Genomic DNA, 25,278 nt, shown 5'->3' with positions numbered 1-25,278 from the left:
AGATCAAAATTAGGGCGGTGAAAGTGCTTCTACTTATGTGTAGATTATAATTTATGGGTGGGAGAGTGAGGTGCAGGATGAGGGAGGCGGAGAGAGATTGCGATTGAGAGGTTGAGAGTGGAGTTGGAAATGAAGAAGATGGCGGTAGATTATTGTATAGCGATGGGGTTGTGAGGTGACCTGTGGAGATGTAGGAGGAGGAGAGAATAGGTGATGATGAGAGGAGAAGGAAAGAGAGGATTGGGGATGGAGATGGAGAGAAATTACTCGGAATCAAAATCAAGAATCAAGAATGAAAAATGAAAAATGATATTGTGTGGCTTGCATGTATTTTTGTGAGACTCGAGAGTGAGAATTTGATGTTTGTTTTTTGTGAAGGGTGAGTAGGGTGATTGTGATGATTGCAATGGTAGGTGGGTATCTATATTCTTAATAGTGGAGTGGGATGAAGATATTCTAATGATCTGCATATCAGCTTGTGTTGTAGTATGCTGTGTTGAATTGGATAGAGCTAAATTGTGTTGTATTGCATTGTATTATATTGTATTGTATTATATCATATCATATCGCATAACTATAGTAATAAGAATGAATCAATACAAAAATTAAAGCCCCAATAAACTTGAAATAGTTAAATAAGCTTTAGTGGGTTTTATTATTTAACCTTGTGGATTGATGTCAAAAGTTGGTGATGACGCGTGAATGAATGAATGAATGTGTTATGGATGGATATCAAGGTTGGGTGAAGTTGGTTGGTGGGTATGCGATTGTGCCGCTGGAAGCGCGATGGTTGGGGTGGGGTGGGTGGGATGGATTATGTGTTGGGTGGGTGGGTAGATATGATGGTTAGTGATGTGATGGTTAGTGAATGGATGGATGGATAGGTTTGGTATGATAAGTTTGGTATGATAGGTTTGGTATGGAACACAATACGATATGCCGATATAGTAGGCGATGCTCTATATAATTACTCCATAATTAGATTGATTCTGGGGTGCGGCTTGGGAGGGCGAGGCTGTGAGCACGGGGTATAGGAGGTATATAGTATGTATGGTATGAGAAGACGGGAGAAAAGATAGATAAGAGTTCATGCTCTGATGTATTACATAACCTTGTTGAATAAAAATATATTGGAAACTCTTATTTCTTTAACGTTTGAACTATATGTTTATTTAATTAATTTTCAAATCGAACTTGTGAAAATGATATATATATATATTAGGAAATCATTAAAATACTTTAAAAAAGAATTAATAAAATATTTCTACTTTTTTTGAGAATAAAGTTGTAGGTTTTTAAAACTGAAATATAAAAGATATAAAATTAAAGATTTTTTTTTTTAATACAAAAAGGCGTTATATATTTTAAAAATTTAAGAAAAAATTAATTTTGAAAATCCATAATTTTATTAAAATAAAAAAGAAAATTTATGAAAACAATTTATTTCTAATATATTTTTTGTATTTATTTTTAATATACTCAATTTTCGAATAAATTTTTTAATTTTTTAATTTATCAAGGGATTATAAAGATAATTAATTTATACAGAAAAACAATCTTTTTATAGAGATTTTATTACAAAAAAGCGTAGTGTGCGATAAGCCAGGACCTCAACTCTTACAAGAATCCTCGTTGAGGTTGGAGAAGCCTTTTTCTTCTCTTTAGGTTTCTCGTTAGGTTTGAAGAGGTGTGTGATCTGATATTACCTCATCCATCCGATCTCATCCGTGATGGTGGAAATCGAAATCGTTCAATACGATATTGTTTTAATTTAATTTGACTTTTGCCGCGGGAAGATGGGAGCATGGGAAGGGGTTGAGAAGGAAATCAAAGTACCTAGGTACCCACAAAGTAAGCAGCAAAGTACAAGCTAGCTCTAAGCTCCAAGCAAGCCCCAAGCAAGCTCCAAACAAGCTCCAAGCAAGCTTCAAGCCGAGGTGTGGTTAACGAATGGTTCGTGGGAGTCGGGATGGACTTGGCTGAGCTGAGCTGGGCTGGGGAGACGAGGTAGACGAGGTAGGCAATTTGGAGAAGAGGAGCTTGGTTTTGGTAAGGCTAGGTAGGGGGCGAGGAGTGGCGAATGTGTACCTGGGAGCTGGGCTAGGTACCTGCGTACCTGGACTCCTGGAGAGCCTGGGTAGGGAGGTGAAACGCGGGAGGATTTGGGGTTGGGGTTTAGAGGGGAGGGGAGGGGAAGGGAAGAGCGGAGTGTGATGGTTAGGGTGGATGGAGAATGGATGGATGGTAGGATAATTGTCATGAGATAAGATGGGATGAGATGGGTACACGTGATGTATGCATTCAAGCTGTGTTTTCATGAGGTATGGCGATGGCGATAGTAATTGTGTGATGCCAGGCTTTCGAATTGCCACACTAGTACTGTGTGTAAGTAAATTTGTTAGTGTAGTTGCATTATACCGGTACCCATTTCTTTTCATATATCTTCTCAATATACTTGTAGAATCATCATAGTGTATCTTCAGATACCTACCTATGGATGTCCTCATATCATATCCTCCCATTATCTAAGTATCTGATGCTTCCAACCTTATTCCCCAAACATCAGGAATATACCTTGCTATATAAAATCCAATTTCTACCCAGTTCTCGAATAGAAAAATTCGTTAACGTTTGTTGACCCTGAGATGGTATAATAGAGAATGAAAGTCGCAAAGAAAGTAATGATCGATATGAGAGTTTGAATTCGATTGATAGTAATCAACTATTCGAAATGTCTTATACGTTTGTTCTTTTTACCAAGACTGATCTAGAGACGGGTAATTTGTTGGAGATGTAGAAATTGAGGTCACAGAAAGATGTGAGCGATAAGGACGATAAGCACTGCGCCGAGGAGTAGATGTAATCACGTGCAGATAGGGACGAGATCAAGATCAGTCACGGGTACAAAAAGGTGATAATTGGAGGAATGTGGTAGAGAACTGTGTATCATTTAAACAAGATACAATTACATTCAAAGAATGAATACCATCATTCTCATCATCCTATTCCCCATCCCTCTACTCACCGAAAGAACACGTGAAAGAATCTTATCCTATCCAGCCCAGCACACCCACCAAACTCACCTAACCCAACTCCTGGGCAAGAGTTCACAAACACACAGCAAAGCCAAGAAATTTTTCTACACACAAAGAAAAAAAAACGGATCCAGTCTCCCAAAGCACCAACCAGCCATGTCTCACCTATCGTACCGGCAGGTCCAACCATTGATTCCGATAATCCCGATCGTATGATCGTAATCTTGGGAGTTTGTGCGCACGCTCGTTATGCTTGGAGAGGATTAATGGTCCATTTGTGGTGTGGTGTGGTGTGGTGTGGTGTGGTGTTTGAGGATGAGGATAGGGATAGGATGTGCTGGAGGTTTTATGAAAAGGGGGGAGGCGATAGTGGAAGAGTGAGGTATGGACTTGGTGTAGGGTATGGTGCGAAATGTATGGTTTTGGTATCTTGGGTGTGACATAATTAGATGAGAGATGAGATTGTGGGATTGTGAGATTAACTACTTGGTGCGATTTTGAGATTGCGTGGATATGGATATGGATGAGGATGAGGATGAGAATAAGGATGATTTCTATTTTAATGATGGATTTGGACCTGAGTTATAATAAGGAATGATGAAAGAATGGAGGGGATTGGACTGAAGGTTTTAAACCTGTGCGTAGGTATACTAATTAATACAAGGCAAGAAGGAGGGAGAAATGTTCAAAGATACGATACCTAGGTGTTGTAAGAAAGTCAAGCCACTCAAGCCACTTTCCGTTTTTAAAAATGGCAGTTGTGGCTGATAAACTACGGGTATATCCATATCATATGCGTGTGATGAAAAAAAGCCACGTCAAGTTATTATTGGGGGCCAAGTGGCATGTGACGATCGAAAGCCAATTTCAATTGAGGCGAATACTTATGTGTTGTGCAGGGTTGGTTTGTGGTATGCGGTATCAAAAGAGGGGAAGAGTTTGAAGGAAGAAGATAACGGGAAACGGGGGATCGTGAAGTTACAACTTACAAGGCCTCTTGAGGGTTCATGGTGTGCTTGAATCGAATGGGAAGAATATATTGGAATCGTTGGTGATTGCGGGGGATAAATGGGTGTGCAGCACTGGAGTTGGTCTTGCTTGCATGGCATGGCATGGCATGACATGACATAACATATAGGCGAATGAAAATGATAAAGAGGGAGAGCATTCTTGACAGTTTGATAAATATTTCTGATCGATTGATTGTTGAGGATGGTTGAGGTCAATCCATGTGAGAGGCGGTTAGGAATCGAGAAGAAAAGAGTGATGATGAAGCACATGAGATAAGTCGATGTATCATGTTTGTGACTTAGGTTGTGGTATGGACATGCAGACGGGCTGCGCTTCTGTAGGAGATGCATATGCGACGAGTTAGTGCAGGGGAGGAAGCACTCACTGTACTGTAACGTACACTGGACATGCGTGAGGCGATTGGGATTGGGGTGTGCTGTGATGTGATGTGCGGGAAGAAGAGAATGAGTTGAATAGAGGAATAGATGAATAGATGAATAGATGCATAGATGGATTAGTAATAAGTATATTTCACACCCAGGTACTTATTGGAGAGATGACGAGTTGGCAAGAAACTCAACCCGATAATATACCCAAGGCGAACAGGATTTGAATGTGGGTATTCGTCATCAAGCTTCTATTACATAGGTTGGCATCAAATCTTACAACGTGGAAACGTGGTTGTGGGGAGAACAGGCAAAGTTTGGAAGAGATTTTTCGAATGTTCTCGAGTTGAACAACGGATTGGGTTGATCAAAAGCTAGGCTAGTGAAAGGAAGGAATGGGTTGTCATTTGAAACAACCTTAAATACGATACGACGTGCAAATAAGTCGGAATGTGTGAAGCGGGTGAGGGTAATATACGATCCTGACTCATGGAAAACTCTTATTTTATGGTTTCATTTTCTTGAGTGAAGTCTGTAAATCCTCCGTACCTACATGATAAAAGAGCATTTGATGCTCCGTGTAATTATTATGTACCGCCCGGAATAATAAGGTAATAATGCCGGTTGGGGGCGCTGTCCGCACGGCTGCACTGCGGTTGACGGCTGTCAGATGTATTTCTTAATTGAGATGGTGAGCCGAAATAGACCGAGGAGGGGAATAGGGGGTGTGATTTGATGTGGCTTTGGGTCGTTTCGGGGTACTTGTATGGCTGAGGTGGGTATCCGATTGGTGTCGTAGATGGATGCTAAACTGCTTTGAGGAGATGGAATCGAAAATCAATCACGTAGAGTTGTAAATCTATTGGAACGAATGTTCGACTTTGAATATTCAAATTGAGATAATTGTTGAGATTTATTTGACCACGATGTGACCATCTAACAAACTCTATTGTTGACTACGACCTTCACCATTGGATCTACCCGGCAAATGTTATTCCTTCTTTGGTGACTTGTCCTTGATCAATTAATATTAATCAAACGTGATAGGACTAAACTACGAAAAGGAAAGGGAATGTTCACCGTTTATGATAACTAACCAGGATGTCGATGGTGGTTGTGTTGCATACATACTTAACTTAGATACACTTGGGTTCTGCACAGGCGAAAGATGTACAAGAGAGTGTGTGGGTGGGTGGTGGCACTGAGTGGGCGAGATCCTGCTTCCATATCGAGTTTGGTGTCGTACAGTTTGAGGAGTGAGCATGAATAGTTTACGGTAACTCATTGGCCTTGACAAATTATGAATGCTTGAGATGCAACTGGACGACAACTGGGCATGACACCCTTTTTCTTCACATGTCTTATGAGTAATTCGTAATGTACCTAGTATCTCATTAGTATCTTAGTTTCTACTATCCTGGTATCTGCCAGAGGAACATGGGCTTAATTAATTCCGAGAGGATTGATTGAGGCTGTGATACACACACAATATCTTACCTACCGTGCGCATCTACCACATCAATGCATGACCCTCTATTGTGGTGGATTGTGGTTAAGACCGCCGCACCATCCCCCCCATATCTTCTATGAACGGACGAAGATCATGTTTCCTTTCGGTTTGCGAACCCAAAGTCACAGAATACTTATTCAACGCCCCTCGCCGCCTCCAAAATGTTTGACCAACATATGGCTGGAGAATATCATGCTTCTCTTCCTCAAGACCTCAAGACACGACATCCCCAAGTCCTTTTGCATCAGCGGCTTTGTGGAACCTTTCCCATCAATCCAGGAATCCATCTATTCATCTATTCATCTATTCATCCACCCATCCACCCATCCACCCACCATTCATCTATCGATTAATCAAATGCATTGCCTAGTACTAATAAGCTACCTACCTACCTACCTACCTACCAACACAATAATCCCTTTCCCACGACCCCTGACACCACACAAGAGCCTGTGTGTGCAGTGCAGTGAGCATTGTCATCCATTTCGCGATGCCATTTCCGAATGCAACTGTAACCATCCTCAACTGGTGTAGCTAGCTTACCACTGGGCACCCACACCATCTTTTAGATTTTGTGGATTTCAAGCCTCGCCGAGAACACTCCACTTATTATAATGCTACAGGGGGATACACGCAACCCCCCACAGCCCTTTGTACCTTCCCAGCGAACTTTATCCACCTTGAATCATTCCCTTGGAAGATGAGACAATCAGTGGATGGATATTTGGCAGGGCCCTTTATTAGGGTCAATGGAAGAGGGTCTGTTGGGTCTTGACTCTTGACTAATAAATAGTTCCCACCGTCCCTCCCTCCTTCACTTGGCCTGAGGCTGATGATTAATAAGATTGGATATGAACAATACTTGAGAGGGTCCAGACAGCTCGAGATTCAAATACAGATGAATTGATCGATAGCAGTAATAAGATTCGCCTTTGCTTTCGGAACATTTTTGATTTGGATTACAAAGATTTCCTTTTTCTCTTCTCGTTTCCCTCTTTCCTATGGCCGTCTTGGCGAATAGTTAAATTCCGGCGGCTGCAAAATAAGAAGCGGAGGAGACTTGTTAAAAGTATGGAGACAGACTATGGCACTATGGAGACGATGGAGATGATCTAATATTTTTTTCTTGTAATTTGATCGGAGTTTAAATTTTGATGGAGACTTCCTTCTTTAGTCCATCGGTCTCTGAAATCACTTCCCAATAAAGTTTAAGACTTACGAGTTCTCTTTATTAATCTTCCGACACTACGGAAAAGGAAGGAGTCAGTCATCAGTCACGTGTGCTGGGGTTAAGCTTGAAGATTGTTATCTTTTTCGCGCTATTCAAGGAAAGAGGGATCGTCAACGGACACTTTACTTAAAGGAGTACTAGTTGGCAGGAAACCATGTGCTATTACAGTTAGCGTAATCTTTCAGCAGAGCTAGTAAGCGAATATTCTGAAAAGGGCTAATTCCGCTCTCCGTGTTCCTTGAAAATTACCTTTATTTGTTTAGGAAACGTTTTTAATCCTCAGAAGATTGATTAATTCCAAAGTAGTTTGGTCGTGGGTTAGGTGAGTTATCGAGCCGATTTTATACCAAAATTCAACCTGTCCGCTCGTCATCTCAAATGTAGAAGAATCTTTTCGTTTTCGATTGAGTCAACGTGCGAAACGAAGAGAATAATAATTTCAATGACGGCGCAACTCTCATAATCGCATGTCAAATAACCTCAATAGTGATTTGGAAACAGCTACGTAGATAGCTTCGCATGAGCTTTCACACTACATTCACTAAAAGCTCGAATTTCCATTATTTAACCCTGCACGCCACGCTTTTGGGCCTTCAAACGAAGCTTTTCGGTCGCGATTTCAGAACATAACTTGACTTCTTCAACGTCGAGACAAGGGCTTCGAGATAGAGGACATTAATCTTGTTGGAGAATAATTGTGGTTTGTTGATCTTAAGGATTTATCGACAAAAGATATCTTTCGCCAAGCTATTTTCATTGAGGTGGTTGGGCGCGTAATCGCCAGCACATAATTCCGACGCATCTCAGATTTGCGATCGCATGCTATAATCACTGATGGCGGCGCATCATCCATCACCCCCAGCGGGCATGCAATTGCATCACCCTGCTCACAATGGGCCAGCTCCCTCTGGAATGGCTCAGCAGCAACCAAACTGGCCGGCTCCTGCGCCAACGCCAATGCAACAGCTAGCTGCCATGAATGAGTCCGTATGGCTCCAAATTGGTAAGAATTACTCGATTATCCATCATTTCAGTCACTAATGTGTATAATAGGAAGTCTAGCAGAGCTCTTAGGCAACAATGATGAGGCTCTAGCCGCGTATGAACATGTACTCCGCACGAACTCAAGATCTATACCAGCGATGAATGCCATTAGTTCTATACTTCGCGCACAAGAGAATTTCGCCAAAGCGGTTGAATATCTACAAAGTATCCTCAAACTAGATGGGAACAATGGAGATGTTTGGGGTAGTCTTGGTGAGTGTGACCTTTTTTAGCATTGCGCAATCAATTGCTGTTCCGATGCAATATTAATATGTGATAGGACACTGCTTCTTAATGATGGATGATTTACAACAAGCATACTCAGCTTATCAACAAGCTTTATATCATCTCCGGGATCCGAAGGTTAGTAAATTAATGTGCGTTTTGTATCTCAAGTCTAACAACCCACTTCAGGAGCCTAAACTTTGGTATGGTATCGGAATACTATATGACAGATATGGTTCTCTTGAACACGCCGAGGAGGCATTTTCGCAAGTGATGAGAATGCAGCCCGATTTCGAAAAGGCCAACGAAATTTATTTCCGCTTGGGTATAATTTACAAACAACAGCAAAAATATCAACAGAGTTTGGAAGTAAGTCATCTGATTGAAAATTCAGTGACATGTGTTCCTAACTGCTTGTAGTGTTTCCGATATATTGTCAGTGTACCACCAACTCCATTGACAGAAGAGGACATTTGGTTCCAGATTGGACATGTTCATGAGCAACAAAAAGATGTAAGTCTGAAAGTTGGAATGTGATTGGACGATACTGACAGGTTGGTTGTAGTACGATAATGCCAAAATTGCCTACAAGCGTGTTCTCGATCGGGATCCAAAACATGCAAAGGTCCTTCAGCAACTTGGATGGCTGCATCACCAACAGAGTACCAGTTTCCAAAGTCAAGAGCAGGCCATTGAGTACTTGGAACAATCTGTCGGTTCCGGTAAGACTCATCAAATATGATCGGTCTCACATTTCACACGCTAACACGTGGCAGATCAAAGCGATGCACAGAGTTGGTACCTCCTCGGTCGGTGCTACATGTCACAACAGAAGTACCCCAAAGCATACGAGGCCTATCAGCAAGCTGTTTATCGAGACGGACGGAATCCAACTTTCTGGTGCTCGATTGGCGTTTTGTACTACCAAATTAATCAGTACCGAGACGCGCTTGATGCATATTCCCGCGCGATACGCTTGAACCCGTACATCTCCGAGGTCTGGTACGACTTGGGTACTCTGGTAAGTTTGCTTCATCTTTAGCCGGTCGTGTTTGAGACATTGTTAATCGTTTGCATAGTATGAATCATGTAACAACCAGATTAACGACGCTTTGGATGCTTATCAACGTGCTGCCGAACTTGATCCTAACAATGTTCATATCAAAGCTCGTCTACAATTATTGCGAAGTGGGCAAGCCAATGGTATGCCAGGTCAGGCAGCTGCTCCTCTACCCCAAGATGTACATCCTCAAGCTTATCAAGCCACTGGTGCCGTTGGCCCTCCTGGGCCTCAATGGGGAAACCCGGCTCCTCAAGCGCAAGCGCAAGGACCACCTGCAGCTAATGGATGGGGCAGTAGACTTGCGGAAATCAATCCCCCTTCTCAGCCACCAAACCCTTTTGATCAACGAGGAGCTGATCGTGGTCCAATTCCGCCTGCACAACGTGTACCAAGTCCTAGACAAGATCAACAAATGAGACCATATCCTGGTGCCGATGCTCGTCAACAACTTCCACCTCGTCCTCGTTCCCCTCAACGAGCTCCCATTGAGATGAGAGACATTAGGGATCCTAGAGATATTAGGGATCCCAGAGATCCTAGAGATCCTAGGGACCCCAGAGACCCCAGAGACCCAAGAGAGCAAAGGGATCCAAGAGATCCTAGAGAATTCAAAACGGAATTCAAAGATCCTCGTGTCGACCCTCGTGCCGCGGACATTCAGCCTCGTGATCCCAGAGACCCGAGAGATCCTCGAGATCCTAGAGATCAAAGGGATCCAAGGGACCCAAGAGATCAAAGAGATCAGAGAGAACCCCGCGATCCAAGAGACGCCCGTGACCACCACCCTCTAGGTCCTTACCCAGGCCCCGGAGCGGGAGCAGCATCGGGAGCGCAACCACCTCCGCCTGCTCATGCACAGCAATCACAAGGGCCTCCTTCTCAGCCACAAAGAGTGGCGAATACAAACTACGCTCCTCCACCTTCAGGTCCTCCATCCGTATTACCACCAACTCAAAATGGAATGAACGGTGCTGGCCCTGTTCCTTTGCCTGCTTTTGGTCGTAACAGTCCTCGACCAGAAGTTCGACCAATAATGAGTGCAACAATGCCATCTCCCAAGACTCCTTATTCCAACCAGCCACCATACGCTCATCATACCGAAATCCCTGAAAGGAGTGGGATTGAAGGAGGCGCTCCACCCCCACCATCCTCTTTAGCTGCGGTAGACGCCCCGTCCTCAGATCGTGGTGATAATAGACCACCATCTGTAGGTCCAAAGCGAATGCGTGAATGGGAAGACGAGCCCGCAGTGAAGAAGCCAGCTTCGGATGAAAATCGTGCACGACTAGAAGACATGCACCACCGAAGGCCTTCTACACCACCAAGTGACCGGGCACAATTTCATAGAAGCACATCTGAAGCTCGTCGTATCGAAGACCAAAGGAGAATTGAAGAACAACGTCTTGCTGAAGAGCAGCAAAGACAAGTAGAGAATCAAAGGAGAGTTGAAGACCAGCGTCGCGCAGCTGAAGCACGTGCCGCTGAACAGCGTCGTGCGAATGAGAATTATCACCCCTCGGAAGCTGCGCATCATCCACCAACTCACGGCATGCAAAGCCATCCAGCAATGCAACAAGATTCGCGTCCACCACCACCTCATACATACGAAGTTGGACCACCTCCTACCCTTCCTCGGCAAGCTACTCCAATCAAAGAGGCTTCAATAGACGAGCGCGATCGTGAACAAGTACCGGTATCACAACAGCCATCACTGGCTCAGCACATGGAGCAAGCCCCTTCAACTCCCGCACAATCAGCACCGGCTGTTAGTGAACCGGAACGTGCAGCACGAAAAATGGATGTCGATGAAAACTACGATGATGATGGAGAAGAAGATAAAAAGGGAGGAATTGTCTCGGCGCAACCATCGGGACCTCCATCTGTCAGTGGTGATCCAAAAATCACTAGTCCAACGGGCGTTAATGGACATGCTGCAAATGGATTGCCTAATGGGCAACCAAAGATAGAAGCAAATCTTTAAGAGTAACTTCGAAATTATGCCCTGATGGCTCTCCAGTGGGCATCGTCCGTTTGGTGAATGCCCTCAACGTGAGCACATTTCATGGGTGAGAAGGCTGCTGAATTGATCTGCAATGAGCGCGAGTTGTGTCTACCTCCAACCTGGACAGTTGCCACTGCCTCATGGACAGTGTGACGAGTATTTATTTCATTTTCCTTTCTTGTTACCTTTTTTTCTCGGCTTGGGGCGGAGCGGAAGGAGATTTGAGATTTGACATGATATGGTGGTGGTAGTGATGGGTGGGAAAATTTACTTTTGAGCTTGCTTGGCTTCTTTTCTGTTCCTGTTTATGATTTGATATTTAAGGTTACTTAAAGAATGGAACGCACTTGGGGAGAAAAAGAGGATCTCGGATTTTCATCTCATCAATGGCTGGGTGGACGGGTGGGATTGGACATTATCATATCGCTACTGGCGATGCATGAGGATTTGTTTTCTCGGAAATTGTGGGAGGGGGGTGGGGGGTCCAGAATGGGAAGATAAAGTGGATGGATGGATGACTCGGGGAGCGACGGCCTCTTGGTGAATAAACACATGGGACATGGATGGGTGGAGGGATGGGACGTCTTAGTTTCTTTTGTAGGCAGTGTTTGTGTCTGTGTATGTGTGTGGTGTGGTGTGTACAGTGATCGATTGATATGATATGGAATGGAATGGTGGATTTATAGCCAGGAATATCAAATGGAATGCACGTTGAGACTTTTATTTTTGGAGTTTGGATGGTTTGAGTGAGGTGAGGTGATGTGATGCGATGTGATGTAATCTTATGACATATATCAGATTGAGATTTTGATACTCTAGTAAATAACAACTACACACTGAAGAAATGAAGATCTATAGTAATTAATTCTCAATAGGAATCAACAAAGAGAGTACAACTCTGTAGCATATAAGAAATGAATAACACTCGTTCAGCTATGGCAAAATGAAACCTCGAGAACCCTTAGATTGCATGTGCATATGCGAATTCCTCGATCCATCGATTCATCACCAACTTCTTTCATTAGGTATTACCAGAAAGCAACAAGGAGGGTAGATAGATAGGTAGATAGATAGATGAATACATCTCACCGCCAATTCTTTCTTCACAGTGCCATCACTTCTGAGGTGGTAGGAGGGGTGAAGTGATAGATGGTATCGCAAGCTTGTAATTCAGATACCTAGGTATGCAACACAGTTTTCTTCGATCCATTGTCCATTCATTACCTAGGTACCTATAGTAAGTATATCCATCTTATTGCCTGCCCCAGGGCAAGAAGCACTCAAATTTGAGTTCCAACTATTCCCCATCAAAATTTTGCGACGTTCGAAATGCAAGAAAACTTTTTTGATTGATGAAATTTGACCAATGAAATACTTATATATAATAAGTCACGAGCTGGTATGCCTACCGGTTGATTATTAAAACTTTTTGGAAAGTTTGAAGAGAATTTACTAGTATTTGTATTTAATTTGTTCTATATTTACTCTGATTTTCCTAGATTCAAGCTATCTTCTCATCTTTCCTTTTTCCTTCATCCTCTGTTTGCGTGCATGTAATTTTGCCATGTCAGGATTTAGCTAGCCATATTAAGTGGTTATATCTCTTCTCCTCTTATATTTCCAGTGTGAAATATCAATATCCACCCATTCCAGCTACCCCATTCAAACCCATACCCTTTCCAATCTTCCTAACCAACGCTTTTTTCAAATACCATTCCCTAGCCAATCCTCTCGTCATCTTTGCAAATGTCGGTCCACTTATCCTTCCCCTCTCAACGGCTTTGCCCAAAACATCAATCGCATCTCCTAGACTCCTTTCTTCACATACTAATTCATAAAGTTGGTTTCCTACAACTGTTGGTGCGACGAGTAATTCATCAATGGAGGGAGGAGTACGGTGTTGAGAGGTTTGAAGAAGTTGGTCGGCGGCTTGAAGGGAGGTGTGGAGAATCGTTGTGTTATTGGAGAGAAGGGTGGAGAGGGATTCAAGAGCGGATAGTTCAGATTGCATTGCGGAGAGAGTAGTGAGCATAGCCTTTTGTTGCGACTGAAGACCTGGAATAGAAGAAGTAGTTTGGGTGGTGTGATGAAGGCGTTGGGAGTGTAAAGCGTTAGCCAGTTTGTGGAGGAGCATATCCTTTTCTGGGTTAGGTGGAACAGGTGGAGCTGGAAGATTGGCGGATGAGGCATCGGGGATAGAGAGAGTCAGTGGGGCATCAAGAAGGTCAGGCGGTGGTGGAGGTTTGGCTTGAGGTTGTGGTGGCGGCGTGTGTTGGCGTTGCTGCTGATGTTGAGGCCATTGCTGATGGGCTGGATGGCCAGGGTTTGGTTGTTGCTGTGGATGCATGTATTGAGGCGGCGGTGGGGGTCTACCATTTGGAGGGGCCGGCTGTTGAATATTATTTGCGTTGTATGCTTGTTGTGGTGGTGGGTATTGCTGAGGTTGTTGAGACTGTGGAGGTTGTTGGTATGACTGAGAGTATGAGGACTGTCTATATGAATCATCTGGTGGAGTTATTGGACTCACAGGACTATATGATGGTTCCCGTAAGTTTTGCCTGTGCTGTTGCGGTGGTAATGGAGGGGCACTTTCATAACGAAGACTGCTACTTCTTTGAGGAGCATGCGATTGTCTGTTTGGTGATTGTGAAGTCGGCGGCGCAAATCTGCTATTATCATATAAAATTTGCGGAGGCAGCGGGGGCAGCGGTGGCCCATCATCTCGCCGCGGGGAACTCGAGGGGGAGTAGGGTGCTGCATGATTTGTAGGTTTCGGTGGGGGAGGTGGAGGAAGGTCGTCGGCCAATGGATGTGGGGAAGCTGAACCTGGTATAATAGATCGAGCGACATTCGGTGGAAGTGGTGGTATGGGAGGAGGCATAGCTGTTGGTTGTGGACGTGGTGTAACATTTTGTTGTTGTTTTGATATAACAGGAGGCTCTTTAGCAAAAATGTCTCGCAGAATCGCGAGAAAATCGAGCACATTGGATTTCTGTATATTTAAATTCATGAGTACATCTGCCAAGTAATTTCAAAGGTGCAATATGCCAAGTTATGCGACTCACATCCCAATAGTCTGGCCACCTCATTAAATATGGATGATAGACCTTCCCTTGCGGATCTACGTGTTGTCCTGCTCTTACTACCATTCCTTCTACTGGCGTCACATAGACCAATGGAGCTTCGTGTGGATATGCGTGAGGTATCCATAATGCGATTGGGAATCTGTAGGTTGTGCCACGAAAATTCACAGGTAGGGTGCCCGAAAGATGAAGGAGGAGAGAGGATGCGCCATTCTCGTATGCTATTTAGCTTGCGCATTAGTATTTGAGTTGATCGCATAATCTGCAAGCATATTCACGTACTGTGAACATCCGTTCGTGGGGATAATGAGGTATATTGAGAGAGCGTTTGGGCGACGTCATTATATGTGCGATTTACATCTCGATATTCCTGATGTTGAATGTCAGTGTGAGTAAACGTGTATAGACGTGGCGGGTAGATTTACATACGCTTGTAAGAACACTGTACAGCCAGTTCAGGACTCGTTGTTGAACACCGGCCATTATGATAAATGAGCTTCAGATGCAGCCAGCTAGCTAGCTCGATATTGATATTGAAGCTGTTCAGAACGCGATGATGACTGGATAGGTGGGGGTGGAGCTTAGCTATAAAGTATCATGTGATAGATAGATTAGATGGATGTGTAAGTTCAATATGGATGGTATCATGGTAGGGTCGGTAGGGTTGGTAGGGTTGTGTGTGTGGGTCGCAGCGACTTTGAAACATTCAACTCGGGCCCTACAACAGTCAAATTGACAGTCAGACTCGCATATCAAACTAATCATGTATCAACTATTAAATATCAAATCCAAAATATGTCTGATCGGGCGGCTCCGCTATAAATCATGTTTATTGTTTACTATATAGATGATTATTAATTGATTTGTATTTTATTGTAATATTAAAATGATTAACGTAATTCATATATAAGTAAATTATATTACCGAATGAATTACTTAAAAAATACATTAAAATTAGTCATTTGTAATATTCTTATTTTAATAACTAATTATTATTTTTTAAAGAAAAAATTATAATAAATTATAATAAAAATGAAATATTTATAAAATTTAGTTTTTTTTAAAAACAATTCATTTTAGCTTGAAATTATTACATTTTATATTATAAAAACTCTTTTTCTTTAATAATTTTAATAATAATTAGATTTTTTAAATAAGATTAGATTTTTAAAATAATTAAAAAATTAAATTTTATATAAGAAAATTTCGAACAATTCTATTAACTAATAAAGAAAGTATATAATTATATATAAACGAATTATATATATAAATCAAGTAATTTATTTAGTAATATAATTCACTCGTATATAAACTACGTCATTATTATTATTATTATTATTATTATTATTATTATTATTATTATTATAAGTATAATTATAAGTATAATTATAAGTATAATTATAATATATAATTCAATGAAATTCATTAATAATAGATGTTTTCATTCGACTTTACCTCTTAAATGTCTACTAAAGGTCCCAGGCATATAATCTAAATGCCGACAAGGAAGAAATAGGAAAGGAAAGAGAAGACAGGATAAGAAAAGAAAAGAAAAGAAAAACTCTTTGACATCTGCTATGATGCCATGTACCAGAACCATGACCATGACAAACAATCTTCTCTTGAAGGCGAATGATTAGTCTTTATGAGCCGATACCGATACCGCTAATTTTGGCCCAGTTCTTAGACCACCTGCCCCTCCCTCTCTTTACTATATATAGGAGGGGCAATTTTGCCCTCTAAAAAAAAGGATTTCTGGTAAAAGTTTCGGAAACATTTTATCATCCAACATCATTTCAGTACCTTTTTGGCTCCCAAATTATATTTGCAGTTCATATGCAAAGCAACTACAAAGACTATCGAAAAGGCTGAGGAGTATTGGACAAAAGTTCCTATACTCCTTGCGTCAGGACAGATACTTTGAACCTATCTATCTTTTTTCCCCAATCAGACCATGCTTCCTCCACTTCCCAAACTCAGCAAATACGGAATCTCTCTAGAATATGGATTTCTTCCGGCTGATTTACCTCTCGAACGACTTCCCGATCCATACTACAACAAATGGGAGGCGATTAACGCAAACCTTCAAGGTTTGATATTGAGCAAACGCCTGCGCGGTGTTATTGATCGTCTGCCAGTTCTTTCGACTGCCGGTCTGGAACATGATTCGGAATGGCGAAGAGCATATTCGTTGTTATGTTTTATGGCGCACAGCTATATCTGGGGTGGTGATAGCCCTGAAGAGGTTTGTACAACTCTTTCCGTCGATCAGAAAGCCTGGTTTGGAAATCTTGTGCTGATTATTTGTGCTATCTACAGACCCTGCCGCCATCCATTACTGTCCCTCTTTTACACATTTCAAACTACTTGGAAGTACCACCAGTCGCCACATATGCTGCCGTCTGTCTCTGGAACTTTAAACCATTGTTTGCAGATGAACATGTCGACAATCTGGAGAATCTTGCCACTCTAACCACATTTACTGGCTCTATCGACGAGTCTTGGTTTTATCTGGTTTCAGTGGCAATCGAAGCTCGCGCTGCTCCCGTTCTTCCACTCATGCTTACAGCAATTGAGGCGGCTCGTAAGAATGATAGCAGGACTGTCACATCCTGTCTTCGAACCTTTGCGGAGAGAATCGATGATCTTGGAACACTTCTTCAACGCATGCATGAAAGCTGCGATCCTCATGTGTTCTATAATCGAATTCGTCCTTTCCTCGCTGGCAGCAAGAATATGGAAGAAGCTGGATTACCAAATGGAGTTTTCTATGATGAGGGTAATGGAGTCGGTCAATATCGTCAATTCTCTGGGGGTAGTAATGCTCAAAGCTCCATTCTTCAATTCTTCGACATTGTTCTAGGAATAGAACATCGACCCACGGGTGAGAAGAAGGATGCCACATCAGAGAGTGAAGCTGAAGGCGCAGCCCCCCGAACCAAGCATAACTTTCTTCTCGAAATGAGAAAATACATGCCAGGACCTCATCAACGATTTCTCGAAGATATGACCGTCGTGTCCAATGTTCGCGGTTACGTCGAAGCGCATACCGATAACCATGAACTCTGTCTCGCCTACGATGCTTGTCTCGCCATGTTGCGCACATTCCGCGATAAACACATCGCTATTGTCACACGTTACATCGTCATCAAATCCCGTGAATCTCACTCTCATTCCCGTTCCATGAGTCCCGAAGCAACTCGTAGCCGAAAGGTAGATATTGCAACGGCGTCTCGTGGAAAAGGTGATGATGAAGAGAAGAAGAGGAAGTTGAAGGGGACGGGTGGTACGGCGCTCATCCCCTTTCTAAAACAAGCGAGAGATGAAACTGGAGAGCCAACAATTGATTCTTGGGCAAGAAGAGTCATGAATAGAGATTTGAACACCATGGGTAAAGGGGATTTCTTTGTGGGAAAATTGGACGAACAACCTGATGGAGGATTGGAATTGGGTGGATTGGCTGGAACATGGACTTTGGACGATGAGGTTGGTGGATTGTGTAGTTATTAAGCCGATGTATGTGTTACTTATCACAGCATGGCTTTTCACTTGAACATACTTAGCATGCCTTTGTTATTATTTACGGAGATATCTATCTAGACACTTAAAGAGATGTCTGTAATGGGCGGTAACTGTTTGGAAAAACTGAGATGAGCTACTAAGCGTTATATTCAATTGTTACTCCTTTTATATGGTTGAATTAATTTTCATTGCTGGTTTGATGTTGAGTTTTGAGAATACAATATTTATGTGATATGTATCTCTAGGTGAATGAATGGAAGTTAATATCAACTAATTTCTATCAAAATATATAGAGTTGCGTTGTATGTAGGTATGTATATAAACTATATTGCTTGGAATCGATTGGAATGGCATGACATGGGATACATGAAACAAGATGAAATAAGATGAAATCAGATAAGAAATATATTGATTTGAGATGATAAAAGAATTGTGTTAAGGCTAGGTATGGAAGATTGGATCAGATTCGATTTGAAATATAGAAAGATGGTAATGGGTGGTGGGATGAAAGAAAAGAAATTGAACGGGATTTGATGATATACAATTGATAAAACTCGCAAAATCAATCTCTTACCTAATTTTTTAATATCTAATAGATAGAAATGTATAATTAATAATTACGATTAGAGGGGTAATGTATTGAATATCTAGATGGGGTAGGTAGTAATAAGATGATAGGTATTAGTATTGATGTTGATGTTGATGTTGATGTTGATGTTGATGTTGATGTTGATGTTGATGTTGATGTTGATGTTGATGTTGATGTTGATGTTGATGTTGATGTTGATGTTGATGTTGATGTTGATGTTGATATTGATATAAGTATTTTGCTGATAGAAGAGAGATATTTTCTATCTATCTATCTACCTATCTAGGTATCAATCTACTGATTGATGGGATTTTTGTTTAGAGGTAGGGGTAGAGGTAGAGGCGAGTAGATAGTAGGAGGGAGGAATATTGATATTTGAGATGAGAGGAATATACATAGACTGGTAGGTAAATAGATAGATAGATACACTAAATAAATAAGAAAATTTTCACAATAACGATGATTCTTTTTGAAATAAGAGTGTGTGTCAATTTGATTTCGTAGATGGTTTGAGTGCTGTCTTGATATGTAGAAATAAATGATGCGTATATTGTTGATATTGATATTGATATTGATATTGATGTGATATAAATAGATACTTAGTAGATATATTGCTAGATATATAGATATGTATATACAAAAGCCCCAAAGCTCAAACCCAAAGCTCAAACCATCCATATAAGAAACGCCGGAATCGAATTTGATATTCAGGGATCATGACGCCGATAAATGTATATATAATATGTTCCTTCAGATAAACAGGCTTCTTTTCTCTCTCTCTCTCTCCTTCCTCCCTCCCCCCTCTCACCTCTCACCTCTCACCTCTCACCTCTCACCTCCCCCCTCCCCCCTCTCACCTCTCACCTCTCACCTCTCACCTCTCACCTCTCACCTCTCACCTCTCACCTCTCACCTCTCACCTCTCACCTCTCACCTCTCACCTCTCACCTCTCACCTCTCACCTCTCACCTCTCACCTCTCACCTCTCACCTCACCTCCCCGATCCCTCCCCGAACCTCCTCCTCATGTTCCGGAATCCTCCCCAAAGAAATCATCGATCCCCTCTTCGAACACGGCGGACAAACCCCCCTCTTCTTTTTCATTTTCCCATACCCATTTCCATTCCCATTTCCATACCTACCATGTTTCCCATGCTGCGAGCTCGGTCTCGATTTCATATGTGCATAAGGAGGGAAAGGAAATGCAGCGTTATGGTGCATATTCATCATGTTATTATTATTGGGGATAGTGGTTGGCCAATTGCGAGCGCGCGAAGAGGGGTTTTGCCAGACTCGTGGGTTGGTGGTTGAGGGTCTGGGGGGTGGAGATTGTGGGTTTGGCCCGGTTTTGTTTGGGTTTGGGCTTTTGATGGTGGTGATGATGTGGTTTTTGGTATTAATTCTGGGATTGGTGGTAGGGTAGGAATGTCGTTTCGTGGGAATGGTGTTATTGGGATGTTCGGAGGTGTTATCTTTTCGACCCCGCTTTCCTCGAGAATAGAATGAAATCCTTGGGTTCTGCATTGCATCGACACTGTTAGATTCCTTCTTTTCCTTCTCCGGCTCTTGTTTCTCCTCCTCAATATTCCCATTGCCTTCATGCTTATCCTTATCCTTATTCTCAGCATCAACATCAACATCAGAATCAACATCAACACTCAATACCACTCCTTCATCTACAACCCCTTCCTGAAGTTTTCCCCACATCTTCGGATTCAACTCTTCTTTTTTAATCCCATAAATTTCCATCATTCGAAAAACGAGTTTGCGAGGGAGCGTATCAGCTTTTCGATTCATACAACCGATAAGCCATTTTTTCACCTCGGGCGCTTCGTTTGACTTGGGGATGTCATATTTTAGAGGAGTTGGTGGAAAGGGGGGCATGAGAAGGGATGGATCGAAGCTGGAGGTGGATTTCAAGGACAGGGATGAGATATGTGATGATGTACTAGATATAGAGCAAGAGTCTGGTGGGATGTTGGAATCTGGGGTTGGGGATGTAACGATGATTGTGATGGAATTGTTGGAAGCGTTTTTGTGGGTGTTGAGTAGAGGTAGAGGTTCTTTAATTGCGTGTGGAGAGGTTGTTTTTGGATCTTTACGGCTTTCCGTTCGATTGCAAAGGCTGGTCTGTTTAATAGCGATAGGTTCACAGTCTTCCGATTTTCTGCTCGACAAACTATACCAAGACTTCCTTTTGCTTGAGATGCTGGTTTTTCGGGATGGTCCCGTGGAAGTTTTAGTTCCAGATATTCCCATCGCCGATCCATTGGCGATATTCTTTTGAGCATCGACGGTACATTGTGATGATAACTCCATTGACCGTAAAGTTTCCTTCAGGATCGAACCCTTAAGTTGCCCAGATACGCTGCTGCCATCTTTGAGATCATCAATGCTAACTTTATTATCCTTCACTCTGTTGGATGTTAGTATCAAGCATGAAAGTGATTGAAAAATTTCCAAGAGTTGATCACATACTTTTCCTTCCTGCCAATTGATAGCCACTTTAGGTACTTCATGTGTCCAAATAGAACGAGTAGTAGATATTCAAGACTTTCCAATCCTATCGGCCTTTATACTCGAGGTGTTGATAACACTTATCATAAACTACCTTCGTATACAGCGACGTTGTTGATGAAAATGGTGTACTTCATCATTCAGCACATCCAGGGAATAATGAGTATAAATTGAGGTCGTATGCAACGTTCGATTTCATGAGCGACTTTCGATATATCCTAAATCGAATCTATATTCGGAGCTGAAATTTGAGATAAGAAAATCCGAGAGACTAATGTACGACGGGAATAGATATGCCCTGCAGGGGATACGCGTAGCGAGGTGTAAAATAGCCTGTTCAGGGCAATATTCCTGGAAGAGCTGAAGAATTCTCTCCCTTCCGGCAACCAGGTCACAATTTAGTGTAATGGATCGGAAGCTTTGACGTGGCACTAGAACGAAGTCTTTTTGAAATCAATTTTCTGAATGAAGAGTATCTTATACTCTTATACTCTCAATGGAAGTGAAATAAGTGGAGCTAGTTCGGACGTTTTTGATGGCGTGTGGTAGTGACTTGGCACAGCTGGAATCTCTGCATGATTATTGATCTTTGGTCGATCAAGAAAGGAAGTAGAAAGTGTAGGGGATGGTGGTGTCAGAGGTAGTTTCATCATGCCACTATGGAATGAATTAGCAGGTCCTAAGTTTTGGGGGTCCAGCGATTGACGCCGCACGTTAACAGCACATACTTTGACAAGTCTCCCATATCGGCCAGCATGACATTGCAGGTGGCGTTATGATCGTTTTGATGATAAGATAGCTCATCAATTTTCCTGCAAGTATCCTTGAGCTAGTTCCCAAAAATAGTCGAGAATGAGCAATTGGTCAAACTCACGCTGATAACATGGCAAGTTGGATTTGAAAGATCCTTATGCTCTCGGTTTTCCTCTCATCGATATCTCTTTGGATACGAGCTCTTGATCCCATCCAAGTAGCCTTTCTTTTCACTCTGGACATCCTACCATATCCATCACCCTTAGTTACGAATTCGGCACTCGTCCTTAAATCTCTGTCCATGATTCTCATCCGTTCTAATGATTGGACATAAAGTCCCTGAAAATACTTGAAATCGCCAGCACCATATTTTCGATCTGGTTGACGAATGAGTGAAGCTAAATATGCATTATTCAACATATCAGTCTCCGTTTCGAGAAGACATATTTTATCTAATGCACTAGATATTTCGGCTTGTGTATCAACGGCATCACGAAGACCGAGAGCATGTGCATAGAAAGCAGCAATGACAGCTGCAACAAAGGTAAGCAAACCTGTGATACTAGCAGCAATTGATAATGGACTATCGGACATGATCTCCAAAGGAAGTGGTCCGAAAAAGCGGCCTGGTTTCGACTTTGACCAAGAAAAAAGATGATTGCAACATTCGATTGAAGATGATGGGATAGGGTATCTCTCAGTCTGATATCTGAATCAATATTAGGCAACAGATGCAGAATTCAAGGGTACACAGCTGGAAGCACAGCCACTCATCGGGATATTTTCAATAAATGCAGGTACAACCAATTGGGAAGGAAGTGGATGTAATCCCATCCCCATCATGATAAGCTTAAAGGATTAGATGAATGGCGGGAAATCTCCTCCCCTCATCCATCCCCTCATCTTGGTTTGTTCAACAACGTTGTGAAACTTTTCAGACGTTATGTTATGCTTGATAGGTATCGAGAGTGACACGACATTTAATTTGTAAGTTTACCTGGGTGTGAACTCCAATCACTCATCTCATAATTGAATGATATATTGAGGCCGCAAAAGAGCTCACCGGTCGGATCATTTCCATGCATGCCTATTCGTCTACGTACCGGAGAGCGATCGACTGTCCTCTGTAGCACCAAACGCAACTCGAAAATCTTTCTTATTCTTAGATAAAATGTGTAACAGCAATGCTTTGCGGGAGTTGTACTTTTTCCCCCTGATTTCCTTGCTTTTCCCGATTTTACTTATTATTCGTAGGATCGTAGGCTGAAGCAGATCTCATCCATCTTCTTCTTGAACCATGTCTGTTGGGCAAAGTAATAAGTGTATGATGATAAAACTTCACGAAGCGCCATAGTTTTTCTTCTTCGTTTCTCTGCTTCATCCTATTCGTAGATTGAACCGTTCATCCTCTCCCATGTCTGCCGTACATCATGTATCTGTTCTGTTGTATTGATCTGCCCATATATACGAAGAAAAAGAAAGAGAAGGAGAAGTATACCGAGTAGTTATAATAAGATATTGCAGATATTACAGATATCACTCCAACTTTTGTGCCACATTTGTCACCATCTACCCACTCAGTGGCACCAGTGACCTACCGGTGAACCCTATAATTTCCAAATTAAAACATACCACCGATGAGCACGTCCAACAGCTCCAGTATATCAAGATCTATTTCGTGCTAAGAGACGCTCCGTTATTCAAGTTTTATTCAATCTGATAACCTTATTCGTTGACGCCCAGGTGCATCATCCACAATTACGTCGTCTTCTCCAATCAAACTTGATTAGTATGAAGCTCAACGAGAGAATGGAAGGAAGCTATCCACGGCTGGCGGTCCTTGAAACCAGTCTGAGACCTGACACAGATATTCTGATACTCTGACACGTAGGAGGATTCAAAGGACTAATAGCAAAAAATATATGACAGAATACAGATTCCATAAAAGAGTTTATGTATACGAAAGTACAAATCCCGACGACGGGTATATTCACTTTACTCATCATAGTTGAAATCCGAGCCAACCCAAAGGTCTAAGCCTCGACAAAATTAAACGATCGTGAATCAGTGACGAAGACAAATCCGAAGAACCGGCGCAAACGAATCGAATGAAATTATGGTCATCTTGTCTAATACACCCACTGCGAATCGAGTTTCTATTAATTCTACCACAGAGAAAGACCTGAATGAAAAGACATTCGACGATTCAGCTCATACAATAATCATGGATCGTCCACATGCTACACCTCCAAAAACCTCAATAGATACTTCATTCGATGGCGTCGATCCTTCTGTGGAATTTGTTGGGGACCTCAATACTAATAATGATGTACCCTCCCAAGAGGTGCTGAAGAAGGTTGAAAGTATGATCGTCTTAGATAGGGATGGCAAAACTAGGCCTTTCAAAAGTCTATACTCAGGCCCGAATGTAGCAAGAAGAGTTTTGGTTATATTCATCCGTCATTTCTTTTGCGGAGTAAGCTGTCTCTCTACTATCGCCCTAGCTGTATAGTTCAACTCAAACCTAACATTTACGTTTCTACTAGAACTGCCAAGAATACCTTCGAACCCTCACAGCATCCATCACCGAAGACTCCCTCCTCCAACTCCATACACCCACTTTTATCGCCGTCGTTGGTTGCGGCAGTCCATCTCTAATCCCCATGTACCAAGAAGTCACAAATTGTCCATTTCCAATATATGCGGATCCTACAAAGAAGTTATACGATGAGTTAGGAATGATGCGCACATTGAATCTCGGCACCAGACCAGAATATCAGCGCAGAGGTACTCTTATGGGGATTGGACAGAGCGTACTACAAAGTCTCAAGCAAATCAAAGGCGGCAAATTGTTTCAAGGAGGTGATTACCAACAAGTTGGCGGAGAATTCCTCTTCGAGCCAGTGCGAATGGCCACTCCGATCACTTCACCTGCTGACGGGCCCGTTGGTATGCATGCGAGCGGTGGGATTTTGGGAAATGGTGATAAGATAGGAGAAAGTGAAGGCTATGAAGAGAAGAGAATCACCTGGTGTCACAGGATGAAAAACACCAGAGATCATGCCGAAATCCCAGAGATCAGAGAAGTCCTCGGATTCGATGAGATGGTCGAGGGCGGAAAGAACCAGAAGAGGTGGTCCAAAGCGTTGAGCGAGAGAAAAGGTACCGGGGTGAGCATTGGGGCTAGAAGTAGTAGAGGAACGAGTCTGAAGCTAGAAGGAATGAGTGAGGACGGTGGCAGTGTGCGGAGCAAGGAAGCAATTGGTGGAAAGCCAACCTAAACGGCAGATGATGTCAACTAATAACGA

At 42.3% G+C, this 25,278-nt stretch overlaps 6 protein-coding genes across 6 annotated transcripts; 3 read left to right on the top strand and 3 right to left on the bottom strand.

Annotated features, from left to right (window-relative positions):
- Positions 1 to 8,007: 8,007 nt before the first annotated feature.
- EAF01_009463 (uncharacterized protein) lies at positions 8,008 to 11,486 on the top strand (the record flags this gene model as incomplete). Its single annotated transcript, XM_038917719.1, has 8 exons — positions 8,008 to 8,176; positions 8,227 to 8,430; positions 8,498 to 8,580; positions 8,632 to 8,811; positions 8,863 to 8,955; positions 9,008 to 9,164; positions 9,219 to 9,463; positions 9,522 to 11,486. 8 exons carry the CDS (start codon positions 8,008 to 8,010, stop codon positions 11,484 to 11,486), a joined length of 3,096 nt encoding a protein of 1,031 aa, XP_038766528.1.
- A 1,463-nt stretch (positions 11,487 to 12,949) lies between these two features.
- EAF01_009462 (uncharacterized protein) lies at positions 12,950 to 15,266 on the bottom strand. Its single transcript, XM_038917718.1, has 4 exons — positions 15,020 to 15,266; positions 14,873 to 14,960; positions 14,573 to 14,811; positions 12,950 to 14,499 (listed from the first exon to the last, which is right to left on the bottom strand). Exons 1-4 carry the CDS (start codon positions 15,071 to 15,073, stop codon positions 13,141 to 13,143), a joined length of 1,740 nt encoding a protein of 579 aa, XP_038766527.1. The 5' UTR covers positions 15,074 to 15,266; the 3' UTR covers positions 12,950 to 13,140.
- A 961-nt stretch (positions 15,267 to 16,227) lies between these two features.
- Positions 16,228 to 18,312, top strand: EAF01_009461 (uncharacterized protein). Its single transcript, XM_038917717.1, has 2 exons — positions 16,228 to 16,835; positions 16,910 to 18,312. The coding sequence occupies exons 1-2, from the start codon at positions 16,545 to 16,547 to the stop codon at positions 18,098 to 18,100; spliced, it is 1,482 nt and encodes a 493-aa protein (XP_038766526.1). The 5' UTR covers positions 16,228 to 16,544; the 3' UTR covers positions 18,101 to 18,312.
- A 1,268-nt stretch (positions 18,313 to 19,580) lies between these two features.
- EAF01_009460 (uncharacterized protein) lies at positions 19,581 to 21,219 on the bottom strand (the record flags this gene model as incomplete). The annotated part of the gene is made up of 2 exons (XM_038917716.1): positions 19,581 to 21,116; positions 21,179 to 21,219. 2 exons carry the CDS (start codon positions 21,217 to 21,219, stop codon positions 19,688 to 19,690), a joined length of 1,470 nt encoding a protein of 489 aa, XP_038766525.1. The 3' UTR covers positions 19,581 to 19,687.
- Positions 21,220 to 21,702: 483 nt separating this feature from the next.
- Positions 21,703 to 22,564, bottom strand: EAF01_009459 (uncharacterized protein; the record flags this gene model as incomplete). Its single annotated transcript, XM_038917715.1, has 3 exons — positions 21,703 to 21,874; positions 21,946 to 22,029; positions 22,092 to 22,564. 3 exons carry the CDS (start codon positions 22,562 to 22,564, stop codon positions 21,703 to 21,705), a joined length of 729 nt encoding a protein of 242 aa, XP_038766524.1.
- Positions 22,565 to 24,194: 1,630 nt separating this feature from the next.
- EAF01_009458 (uncharacterized protein) lies at positions 24,195 to 25,251 on the top strand (the record flags this gene model as incomplete). The annotated part of the gene is made up of 2 exons (XM_038917714.1): positions 24,195 to 24,446; positions 24,517 to 25,251. 2 exons carry the CDS (start codon positions 24,195 to 24,197, stop codon positions 25,249 to 25,251), a joined length of 987 nt encoding a protein of 328 aa, XP_038766523.1.
- Between the last annotated feature and the right edge of the window lie 27 nt (positions 25,252 to 25,278).

Source organism: Botrytis porri (assembly GCF_014898465.1).
Source record: "Botrytis porri strain MUCL 3234 chromosome Unknown BPOR_014, whole genome shotgun sequence".
NCBI classification, from domain to species: Eukaryota; Fungi; Ascomycota; class Leotiomycetes; order Helotiales; family Sclerotiniaceae; genus Botrytis; species Botrytis porri.
The sequence above is the reverse complement of the archived record's forward strand: the minus strand, read 5'-3'. Positions and strand labels throughout refer to the sequence as shown.